This window comes from Vicugna pacos, chromosome 32 (genome assembly GCF_048564905.1).
Source record: "Vicugna pacos chromosome 32, VicPac4, whole genome shotgun sequence".
Taxonomy (NCBI): domain Eukaryota; kingdom Metazoa; phylum Chordata; class Mammalia; order Artiodactyla; family Camelidae; genus Vicugna; species Vicugna pacos.
In genome coordinates, this window is record NC_133018.1 from 11,095,397 (window position 1) to 11,107,816 (window position 12,420).

The window sequence follows — 12,420 nt, forward strand, 5'->3', positions numbered from 1 at the left end:
GTGGAGGATAGGGGTGCTCAGTGTTGAGAGCCGGGGGGTGGCAGCAGGCATGGTAGGGTGGAGGGAGGGGAGGGAGGAAGACAGCCATGATGGAAGAACTCAAAGGATCTCCGTTTCAATAAACAGATTTTCTTTTTCAGTAAAAAAGCTTGCACAATAGAAAAGCGAGTAAGGGTGGTCTTTTCCTGGGAGGGAAGACAAGATGGTTCTTCAACCCTGGACCATGGCCCTGTCCGCTCTTTCAGGGAGAAAGCCCAGATGAGGGACACCTCATTTCAAGGTCCCTCCCTCCTGCTCACCCTGCTCTGGGCACCTGGGCAGTTGTCACCCTGGCAGGGGTGGATGAGGGTGGCCATAGAGCACTCACACTGAAGATGTTGCGTTCACAGCCTCGCTGGCTGGTGTCCTTCTGGCCCCTCTGCACAGCGGGTTCATGAGAACGTGAAAGCTAGTGGCTGGCCCAGGCGGGCCACAGGCTCACCACAGACAGGAAAGATATTTACAGTGGATACAACTCCAGCCCTGCCAGGGGTCTCCTGAGTAGGGGAGGAGGGCACCTGGCCCTCACTGCGGCAGCCTGTTCAGGCCCAGCTGTTCCTTGAGGGCCTGCAGCTGGGCCAGGCTAATGTTGCTGCCGCCACAGACAATGACCACGACGGAGGACAGCGGGCTGCAGAGTTTCCCTTCTCCTTGCAGCTTCTGAACCACTTTGCTGTAGATGGCGGCTAGGGCTGCCCCACAGGCGGGCTCCACCAGGATCTTCTCATCATCTGCCAGAGGAGGGGATGGTGAGGGTAGAGCAGAGCAAGGTGCAAGGGAACTGTCTGGCCAGTGGTAAAGTATGAGCCAGTCAGCTCTCAGCCCTGGTCACAGACTCATCCTGGACCAATACCCCCATCATTACCCTGCATTGACTTTTCAAGGCCTGAGCTAGGGCTGGCTTTCATCATCAGTGCTAACACTGATAAAATGATAATAATTTCTGGAGCACTGTGTTGAGAAGGATTCTGAAGCATCATCTGAGCCAGAGTGCCAGAGTTGGTTAGCCAAACTGTGGGTGTAGAACTGTGGCAGCATAAATACTCCAGTGTGTGTGTGTGTGTGTGTGTGTGTGATCCCTGTCCTGGGATGAACCCATTAAGAGTCCAACTTAGTTACAGACCCACCTCTGAATCCAACACTGAGGTCCATAGTTTCCTTTTTCACCCTGGCTACCAGGAAGCTCAGAATCAACATTTTTAAATACTCAGTTATTGTTCCTTGTTGTTATAATTATCAGAATTACCTCTTCATTTGTCCCTTTGGTCTTTCTATTTTTGCCACTGCACTGTATTAACTTTCATTAATCAGAAGTTCTGGGAAGGGACAGGAAATGGAGCTATGGATAGAATTCCTTGGCATGCAAGTGGACAGCTGCTTAGGTCCTTAACCAGTAGGGTGGGGTCTTGAAAGGACTTGGCACATACCTGCAAACTTCTCAATGGCGGCCACAGCCTCCTGGTCTGAGATGACTTCAGAGAGAATGGGCTGTTCCTGAAACACCTTCATAGCCTGAGCCGTCACAGTGGTCACGCCCAGGGCTTTGGCAACACTGGGAGAGGCAAGGATGGAGAAGGGGGGAAACAGAGATGGGTGAGAGAGGAGGGAGGCAGAGGCCCGAGAGACACGAAGATGGATGTAAGAGGGAGGAGGCAACTGGGGTTTGTGGGCAGGGGGAGGGGGCGTACCTTCTGCAGCTGGAAAACATTAAGTCCCAGGGGCTCACTGAACAGAGTGGAGCCTCCCAAAAAGGCACAGATCACTTGAATTGGAGTAAATAGCATCATTTTCTGTTCAATATTGACTCAGGAGCAAATGCCTCATAGGACTCCCACCCTTGGCTCCAGGTTGTCATCTTACCTTCTTAATTAACCTCTGCTAAGCTTAGCACTGCTCTGCCTGCCCACCCCGGCCCTGTCCTTTTTCAAGGCTTAGGATTAAGGCCACCTCCTCCAGGGAATCCTCTAAGGAAAGCACCCAGTCCCGTGGCCCCAAGGGGAATTCTTAAATGATCCCCCCGGTAACACATAGTTGTTACTTCCTGAAAAAGCACTTCGCAAGCATTGTTTCATCTTCACAACAGTTTTTGTCATTAATTTGTTTGATTTTATAGAAGGGAAAGGTGAGGCAGAAAGTGCAGTCCTTCCTATTAATGACAAACTCGTCTAACCCAGTATTTATTCTAGCTGCACATAAGGTCGCCTGATGATTTTCCAGCCTCCCCTGCAGTAGGTGTGGCCATATGACCAAGTTCTGGTCAATAAGCGGTAAGTGGAAGTATTATGTGTCTTTAACGGGAGTGGGCATGTTTTCTGTCCTGATGTTCTTCTTCCTGGCAGATGGAGTGTGGGTGTGATAGCTGGCACTTCAGCAGCTATTTTAGGCCATAAGTCTACATGATAAGGATGATGGTGACACACTCAAGGATCCTGAGCTCCTAGCTTCATGGAGTTGCCCCTGGACTGCCTACCTCTAAAATTTTTTTTACGCAGGAGAGGAAATAAAGTTCAATTTTGTTTAAGCCATTGCTGTTTTGGGCTCTTACATAATGTGGCCAGACCTCATCCTGAACACCATCTGTCAAAGGTTTGGAGCTGGGATAGGAGCTCCTTGGGAGCAGAAGCTGTGTTTATTCACGACTCTCTCCCCAGGATCAGCCAGTGTCTTGCGCAGACTGGGGATTCAGCCAACGGTTGGTGAATTAATGAGGTGTGTAAAACTCTGCCCCAGAGGAATCCAATAAATGATCACTATTAGACTTGTCATTTGAGGAAGCGTGATGTTCATGGTACAGAGTCACAAAGACTCGGGTTCAGTCCTGGTCATAGCACTCATGGGCTGTGTGACTTTGGGCAAGTGACCAAAGCCTCGATTTCCTCACCTGTAAAATGGGGCCAGCATCAGGGTCTACCTCGCAGTCAGCACCAAAGAGGGGAGCTCTTGGGCGGCAGGCCTGGCTGCTTACCTGGTAATCCGTGGCAGAGTGACAAGCCGGCCAGCCTTGGTGGAAGCATAGAAGCTCTCAGCTCCAATGGTTTCCATGGTGATGATGGGCACGTCCCCCCAGCCCACCTCCAGCAGTCCCTGGGCCACTCCACACAGCAGGCCTCCACCTCCCACCGCCAGCACGATAGCCCCTGGCTTTTCCTTCATCGTCTCCTTCAACTCCTTCACAATGGAAGAGTGGCCTTCCCTGGAGAGTGGTGGGAGGCAGGTCAGGGCTGGGCTTCCTGGAGGCACTCTGGTTCAGGTTCCACACTGGTTCCCAGGGGCCCCGAGGGATTAAGCTCCAGCTACCCCAGCAGTCACTGGCCCATTCACACCCTTTACTGGCTTCCTTCCTCATCTCGTGTCCTCACTGCCCAGGTCAACTGCATTCTCTGAAATCTCTGCCTCGGCGTCTGCTTCTGGGGTCCCGGTCACACACACTTGTGTATCTGAGCCCACATGTTCACTCATGGCCATGGACCACGGGCTTGGGTGCACAGGTGTGGGTACCAGCTGCATGTCCGTGTATGTGCTTCTGTGTGATGGTATGTACACACATATGTACCCCGCTGTGTGTGATGGGGTGCATCATGGCAGATGTCCACTCAGTGGTGTAGTGGGGTGACCACGACCCACCCTGGGTGACCCTGGGCTCCACGTACCAGATGAGGGGGTCGTCAAAGGGAGGGACATAGACCCAGCCTTGGTTGTTCTTCACCAGGTCCTTGGCCAGCTTGATAGCTTCATCCAGTGTCTGCAAAATCACAGGGGAGGCGGGAGGGATGAAGGGCTGGGGGACCTGGCCCTGCTACCAGGTGCCTTCTGTGCCCTCCTGCCCCAAGTTGGCACTCACCTCACCTACCACCTTGACCGCGGCGCCCTCATTCTTGAGCCGCTGGATGGTGAGGGCAGGCGTGGTGCTGGGCACGACAATGGTGGCTGGGATGTTGAGCTTCCTGGCCGCGTAGGCGGCTGCCATCCCTGCATTGCCCGCTGCCGGGGTGGGGGTGGGGGTGGAAAGTTAGCGTGGGGCTGCTCACCCCCAACCTCAAGGCTCTGAATCCTCCCTGGGTGACTGCTGGCCTCCCCCTGGAATTCCAGATTGGGACTTCTGCGGATGTTTGCAACGGCTCATTGCTGAGAAAACCAGGGCCCAGAGAAGTGGAGCACCTGGCCCCGGGACACACAGCAGAGGACAGGAGGAGGCACGCAGGCCGCTTACCTGAGGAGCAGACGAAATGTTCACAGCCTCGCTCGGCCCACTGTGGAGACAAAGCGGGGGGCATTGGGCACGGTTCTTCCCTCTTTCATGGCTTACTTCCCAATGATTTCAGCATACACTGACCTCTCCCTCCATCATGGGGAATTTGTGCTCCCTAGCCTCTCAGATGACACCATCCCCCACAAAGAGACTGGCATAGGGAAGGGTGACGGGGAGGCAGGCAACTGATGGCCCCGGGATCAGTCTACCAGGGGACCCTCTGGACGGGCACTCCTAAAGCAGGGGAGGCGCTAATGGTGGATGCTCAGGCATTGTGGGGAGTCAGCAGGGGCCAGCCTGCAAGTCCTTGGGTTTCACAAGGCACTGGCCGTTTCCTGTCGAGAAGGAGGAACTGCCACCCCCGCCCAGATGATACAGAGCCTGTCCCATACCGTCTTGCAGAGGTGTCCAATGCCTCGGATCTTGAAGGAGCCGGAAGGCTGGGAACTGTCTATCTTGAGGTAGACGGTGGTCCCAGCAACTTTGGACAGGGTCATGCTGTCACGGAGGGGGCTTTTTACGTGGAGGGGTTCTCCTGATGCCATTGCTGTAAGAAAGGAAGAAAACCCAGAGGGTCAGGGGAGCTGGCCCTGGTGCCAGCTGCTGCCGTTCAGCAGGCAGTGTGGCTAGGAGGGATCCTGTCCCTCACTTCCCAGGAGGCCGAGGACAGGACCCAGATTATAGTGTCCTGAAAACCTGAGCTCAAATCTCAACTCCGCCACCTGCTCACCACGTGATGTCAGACCAACACGCTCCCCTCAGCCTCAGCTGCCACATCTGTAAAATGGGCATAAGGGTCATCTCTCCCAACCCCCACCCCCACCACATAAACACACACACACACCATGCTGGGAGGCTGTGAACATCAGAAACAAAGTTCAGACCTTGCAGTTTTGGAAGAGTCCACTGTGGAAATTAATTTGCAGGTGCTGATTCAGAATGAGATGCAAGATGGTTAAGTGGCTGAAACAGGGGCGGGATATCAGATATAGTCTTTGCAAAAAATGCAGGGACGCACGCACACACATGCAATCCACATGCTTCCGTGTGCGCAAAACATCTCAGGAAACACACACAAGAAACTGGGCAGGGTAGGGGGGCCTCTGGGGAGAACTGGTACTTGGCATCCCCTTCTGTACCGTTTGAATGTTTGCCATGTGCATATCCATTACTTATTTAAATACATTTTTTAATTGAAGTATAGTCGGTTTACAGTGCTGTTAATTTCTGGTGTACAGCGCAGTGATTCAGTTATACATATATATATTTATTCCTTTTCATATTCTTTTTCAGTATAGGCTATTATAAGATATTGAATATAGTTCCCTGGGCTATACAGTAGGGCCCTGTTGTTTATCTGTTTTATATATAGTAGTTAGTATCTGCAAATCCCAAACTCCCAATTTATCCTTCCCCAACCCTTTCCCCACCTGACAACCACAGTTTGTTTTCTGTGTCTGTGAGTCTGTCTCTGTTTTGTAAATAAGTTCATTTGTGCCTTTTTTTTTTAAGATTTCACATATATATGGCATTCAATGGTATTTTTCTTTCTCCTTCTGGCCTACTTCACTTAGTACGACAATCTCCAGGTCCATCCATGTGGCTGCAAATGGCATTATTTTATTCTTTTTTATGACTGAGTAGTATTCCACCATGTTTTTTGTATCTAACCTTTGGAAAGCCTGTACCCAGTTAGGGGAAGCTTTTTATTACTGTTATTTTTAATAATCATGAGTATATTATTTAACAATCACTTCTCAGTTGATTATCATGTGCCAGGTAGTTTTAAGTTTTACAGATATTAACTCATTTAATTCTTTTGACAGTCCCAGGAAATGCCATTATTAGCTTGTCTTCCTGTTGAGGAAACGGGCTCTGGGTATGTTTTCAGGTTGACCCCTGGGAGCGATTCCCACCCCACATGCACCTCCTACCAAGTGACAGTGATGGTTTTCTAGGTGGGAAGGAGGGTCTGTGCTTTCTCCCCTTGAACTTGGGGGAAGTAGAGCACTGTGGTTGCAGTAGAAGTGACACTATGTGACCTCCAAGCAGTGTGTGCTGGGCAATGTTTAACAACGGCCTCTCCAAAGGGAAAGAAAGCCCTGATTTCCAGTGTGGGCGCTCCCCTGCTGTATATACCCCGACCAAGGTCAATTTCAAGCCATCAATAGGATGTCGCTGAACAAGGGGCTGGGAAGAGGTGGACACAGTCCACTCCTGAGAGCCTGTGTGAGCCGGCCCGAGGGCAGTAGCAAGTCTCCCAAGGCTGGGTCCTAAAAGGCAACCTAGCCTCCCCATCTGCTCTCTCTCCGGAAGCTCCCTGTCTGAACCCGGCCGCCTTGATGGGAGTGAGCCCAGGCTGCGTGCGGAGGCCACAGGTAGGTGCCCCGAATGCAGCTCCAGCTGAGACCCCTGATGCTGGCCGGACATGGGACCCGGCTTAGGGATGACTCAAGCCCGGCCACTGTCCTCACACTGCAGCCCCCAAGGGAGGACTGCTGGGCTGGGTCGAATCAAGGCGCAAAGTCATTCACAGATAGTGAAATATTTGCTGTTGTTTTCCGTCACTCGCCTTGGGACAGCTTGTCACACGGCAGAACTGGAGTATTGACGTGACTTGCCCAAGGTCACACCGCTAGTGAGCTGGGGAGGTGGGATTTGAGCTCAGGCAGTCAGTCTAGGCCCAGAGCCCAGGCTCTCTCCGGGGCACATGGGTGTGACTCAGGCCCTCCGGTCAGCACGTCTGCCTGGACTCAGGGTGACCGTGAGGATGAAGTGGCCCAGACTCCGGCCACACCCCTGCATACTCAGGCCAGCTTCCCATCACTGTACCTCCTGCTGAGTCACAGGGGAAACTGATTCTCCTTAACTTGGTTTGACCCAGAACTGACCAGAGGGTGGTTGGGTAAGAAGCCCATCCGATTTCCCTGAAACAGAGCAGGAACCTGTGGGGTCCTCTGTGGTACAAGTCCTTTCCATGTCCCTTCTTTTTTGTTTATAAGAAATAGGCTTCATTCAGCCTCTTTGATCTTCCCCGAGTTCCAATGGGCAGATTCAAACAGCTGCTCATCAGGGAAGTGGGGGTGATGCAGAGACAAAGGAGGAAGAGTTGAGAAACAGTAGTGCAGCCTTGGAGCAGGGTGCTGGTTCCTCCTCAAGGAATAGACGTAATGTCTCTGAGTTCTTCTGCAGGAACTAAGGCCCCCTCCCTGACCCAGGTGGAGGATGGTAACTTCAGGCTGAGCACAAGATTCCTGGAGCCCCGCCCTGTTCCCTCCCCACCAACCAGGGTGGGAGGCATCGACCCCAAAGACCCCTTTCAGGTGGACTTGGGGAGGTCCCCCCCAACCTGTCTCCTATTGCACCATTGGATGCCTTTGGGTGACAAGGCAGGGATCCCCCTCGGTCAACCTGGGGTAAAGCCAACATCTGTAAACCTCATGGGGCAGCCATTCTCACCTGCTGCTGGAGGTGAGACTTCAGAAAAGATTTTGTCCCAGGCGTGGAGGAGGAAGGGGCGTGGGAAACTGCTGTCTGCCTACCTGTCACCCTGCAGTCAGAAGTTACTTCCCCTCTCACCTGGCTCATAGGAAGAGTTTGATAAAAATTTATAACTATTATTATATCTAGACTGGACACTCAGAGTGCATTGTCTCATTTCACTTCCATAATGACCTTAAGAGGAAGGTTCTATTATTAACCTGTTTTACAGATAAGGAAACTGAGGCACAGAACGGGTGGTGAATCCAGCCAGTCTGGCTTCAAAGCGTATGGGTTTTTATGCTCAACTGCCTCTACCTCCCCTCCTCCCCTGGGAAAATCCAGGCTGGCCGCAGGCACTCCAGTCCTGGGGATGAAGCTCAGGATGGGGCTGCTTACCGGTAAAATGCAATGAGCTAGGCAGCTGGGATAAACTGGAGATGGTCTAGATGGGTGGACTGGGTAGACAGTCCACAGACAGATGCAGAGCAGGACCGGTGGACCGTCTTCAGGTTAGTCTCAGGGGCTAACGGGTCCCGGCTTTATTCCCCCCGGCGCCTCCTAGGCAGCCAATAGGGCCCCAGGGCCGGCCACACCCCCGCCAGGACCCGCCCCTGACTTCCAGGAGAGTAACCAGAAGCCGGTGTGCTTTCCAGGAAGCGTCTTCTGCCTCACCCAGCCCTGCTTTCTTCCTCCCCTTCCCCACTCGCGGCCTCTTCACTTGTAAATGGGATCAAATAACCCACGTCCCCAAGGGCTTTCAGCAGACTGCAGAAGATGGTGTGGGATAATGCATCTTCAAGTCGCCAGCACGTGCTGGCCTCCTCTGACCTCCCACTGGCACTCCCCAGCCCCCTCCTCGGTGGGACGTTCACAGGTGTGTGTTGGGGATACAGGGTGAGGAGCTGAAGTGATGTGGGCGTCGTGAAACTCACACGTAGACGCGGCCCCCCCCCCGCCGCCGTGTGCATCTGAGTGTATACAGCTGGCACTCAACATTGCCCCAGCATCTGCTTGTGCCCGATTCCATGTCAAATGTTTCCCATGTGGGGTTTCGCTTAAGTCTCAGACAGCCAGGTGAGTGGGCATCTTGAGCCTCGTGTCACAGGTGAGGAAAGAGGCTCAGAGGTGAAGTAAAATTTGCCCCAGATCGCCCAGGATGAAATGTGTCGACCGAAATAAAAACACACAATGTGAGAGCTGTGAGTTTCAGGTTGATTGGGGGATTTAGTGAGGAGGCAGCCTTGGAGACAGCCTTCCAGAGGAGTCTGAGGAGCAAAAGAGGTGGTGGTGGTGGGGTCCATGCATATATGATTTTGGTGATAGGGGTACGTGCAATCAACACATCTCAGTAGAAGGTTGCTGCTCGTCACGAGGACCAGATATCTCCGTTAATGATTTTAGTGCTCTTCTAGGTATGAGAAGATGCAAGAAATCAGGTTCCTAAAATTTCCTTTTGAAGATATCCGACTGTCGGCCTGTTCTGCCAGTTTTGCCAGAGCACAGAGTGCCTCATTCCGGACCTCCGCCCTGTACTCCTTTCGGGGTGTGTGGAAGGTCAGCGACTGCAGTGGCTCGTGACTTCATTCTTGTAGAACCAGATGATGAGTGACATTTTTTTTTTAGTTGTCAAATGCAAATTCAGGAATTCTGAGTCCTTTATGAGCACGATGCTGATGGGCTGATGGAGGGGGTGGAGGTGGGGGTTGGAGAGGACATCTGGCCCTGCCTGGTCACATTCAGAAGTCCCAGATTTGGGCTTTTGATGCAACCTCCATATGAGGAAGGCAGCAATCTTGAGTATTGAATTAATCTCTGTTCCAATGCAGCAGTGCCCCGATTGGGTGGTGGGGAGCTGGAGATGGTGGATACAAGATGATTAATTCTTTCTTTTGACCTCCTATGTAGTTCCATTTGTTTCAACAAGAATGTATCACTGCTAGTGGGGAGGGTGTAGCTTAGTGGGAGAGCATATGCTTAGCATGCAGGAGGTCCTGGGTTCATTCCCTGGTACCTCCACTAAAAAAAATTAAATAAATAAAAAACCTTAAGTACCTCTCCCACCCCCTCAAAAAGAATGCATCACTCCTGTGATTTGAAAACCATTGCATTAAGAAAATCAAGCATGTAAGAAAGAAAAAGACAAAATATTTGTCACTGTTGTTGACATCTTGCCTGGGCATTTTTAAAAAAAAAATCACTTTATTGAGATGTAATTCACAAAGCATGCAATTCACCCCTATACAGAGTATCAGTTTTAGAACATTTTCATCATCACACAAAGAAAGCCCATACCCGTTAGCAATCACTCCCCTCTCTCTAGCCCCTGGCAACCACCAACCTGCTTTCCGTCTGTGTGGCTTCTCCTATTCTGGACATTTCATGGAAACGGAATCATATAGTATGTGGCCTTTTGTGTCTTTCACTGAGCATCCCATTTTCAAGGTTCACCCACATTTAACATGTGTTCATGCTTCATTCCTTTTTATGTCTCAATAGTATTCCATTGCAGGGATAGACCACATTTTTTTTTATTATCCATTCAGCAGCTGATGGACATTGGTCTCTGAGCATATCGTCATTTTAACATATATTAAGAACTATGTACAGGTTTCCGTGTTCCATCATGTGAATGGGAACCCGAGACCCTAAGAGGCAGGGGGCTCACACGTCACCTTGGGGAGCAAATGGAGCAGAGAACCAGGTAGAGTGGCAGTTGATGGGGACATTCTGGCAGTCAGCTGCTAGACGGTCTTGGGGAAGAGTGGTTGTCGTCACGGTGCAAACCTCAGGGAGATCAGTCCATGCCTGTGACCCCAGCATCCAAGGCATATCATTTTCTATGTTTCAGTGAGTCAGTTTTCCTGCCAGGCCCAAGTTCAAATCCAACTTTTGCCTGGAACTTGCTGTGTGACCTTGGACAAGTCACTTAACCACTCTGGGCCTCAGTCTCTTTAGCTGATAGTAGTACCCACCTCTTAGATTTGTTATGGGGGACCTAATTAATGTCACGTTGCAAGGACAGTGCCCATCGAATGGTGGGCACTTAATAGGTGATGGCCATTTTCATTTTCTGTGACTCAAGAGGGCATTTGCATCACTAGTTCTGGGTAATGGGGCACAAGGGCTTTTCTCTCTGATCTAGTCCTCCTTTGAAAGGTTTTGAGAAGCAAGGGAGGAGTGATTCCCCATTCAACAGATGGGCAATCTGAGGTCCGGGTCTGTCCAATGCAGAAAGGCAGGGGCAGAGCTGGTAGTCCCAGGAGGATGGGTGGGAGTTTGGCTGCAGAACCTTGGGTAAGTTGCCTTCCTCACCTCTGCCTGCTGGCTCCGTTACATCACACAGTCCCGGGAAGTGTCCCCGAGAGTGGTCAGATCAGCGTGTCCTTGGCTGTGGGAAGTGGGAGGGCTGACGATTGTTTTCACAGATTGTAGAGGAACCAACAGCTCTCACCTCTGTTTGCGCTGGCTGACCAGCCCCAGAGTCTCCTGATTGCTTAAACGCCTCTGGCTCCTGAGTCCATCAGATCTGGGCTGAAACTGACATCCAGCTGTGAGACCTTGGGCTGGTCACCTAACTTCCCTTAGCCTCAGTCTCCTGCCCCGAGAAATGAGGACAATGATATCTACTGGATATTGCAAGACAGAGATAATGGCAGCCCAGTGTGAGGCATGAGGGAGGGGCTCAAAGAAGAGTAGTTGTTACTATGGTTACCTTTGGTGGTGGTATAATTATCCAGAACTCTCTTACACCTCTGGTCCGCTTTTCCCGAGTCCTCCCTCCAGACCTGACTCCTCATTCATGTTTATTCCCCTTCAGGTCTGGACTGGAGCCTCTTTGAGACTCTGCAGCCTGGCAGCTGCTGGAGAATCTCCCCAGGGGGACCATGAGCAGCCTGAGGGCAGGTTTGTTACTAACTTGTTCTCCGCTGGAATCCCCACGCCTCTGTCCATTCACTCAACATCCTATATTGCACAGGACAGCACCCGCACGGCACAACAAAGACTTGTCTGGCCATAAATGTCCGTAACACTGAGATTGAGAAATTCTGCTTAAGGTTAACATGAAACGAGACTATATCCTCCCTTGTTCTAACTTCTCTACTTCTGTTAATAGGACCAGGTAAAATTAATCAATCCCATACGGGCAAAATGTGCGTTATCTGGAAAGCTGTTTTTCTATGTCCAGCTGCTACTCAATCAACCCCAAGGAAGTTAAAAGATTTTTTTTTCTTGGTGAGATTGATACAACCCAGCCAGGCCTCCCTTGTTTTGGACTTGAAGCATTTCACCTCTGTGACCCTGACTGTAGGACTTGGCAGCTAGCCCTCTTCATTTTTGTTCCCCTGACTTCAACCCATCACTCGATTTGGCTGAGATCTTTTGGAACCCTCCTTGGGCCATTTGAGGGCGCTGTCTGTGGTGATAAGTCATCCCCCAAAATGACAAACAGCTCTTTGATGGGCCCTTATGACTAAAACTGGCCACAGCTCAGGTCAGGATCCCATGGCCACACTGGAGCTTCCCCCTTGGGGTTACCATCACCCGTCAACCAACATGTGATGGGTGGAATTGGTCCAAATGGCCTGTGAGGGATTTTGTCCAAAGTTCACTGAAAAAAAATCAAAATATTTGCAGTGGGAGTCAATCTC

At 51.2% G+C, this 12,420-nt stretch overlaps 1 protein-coding gene across 1 annotated transcript; it reads right to left on the reverse strand.

Annotated features, from left to right (window-relative positions):
• Window positions 1-109: 109 nt before the first annotated feature.
• On the reverse strand, window positions 110-8,306 carry SDS (serine dehydratase). The gene is made up of 8 exons (XM_006204780.4): window positions 8,168-8,306; window positions 4,681-4,835; window positions 4,250-4,289; window positions 3,881-4,020; window positions 3,690-3,781; window positions 3,005-3,232; window positions 1,467-1,591; window positions 110-770 (listed from the first exon to the last, which is right to left on the reverse strand). The coding sequence occupies exons 2-8, from the start codon at window positions 4,831-4,833 to the stop codon at window positions 565-567; spliced, it is 984 nt and encodes a 327-aa protein (XP_006204842.2). The 5' UTR covers window positions 4,834-4,835; window positions 8,168-8,306; the 3' UTR covers window positions 110-564.
• Between the last annotated feature and the right edge of the window lie 4,114 nt (window positions 8,307-12,420).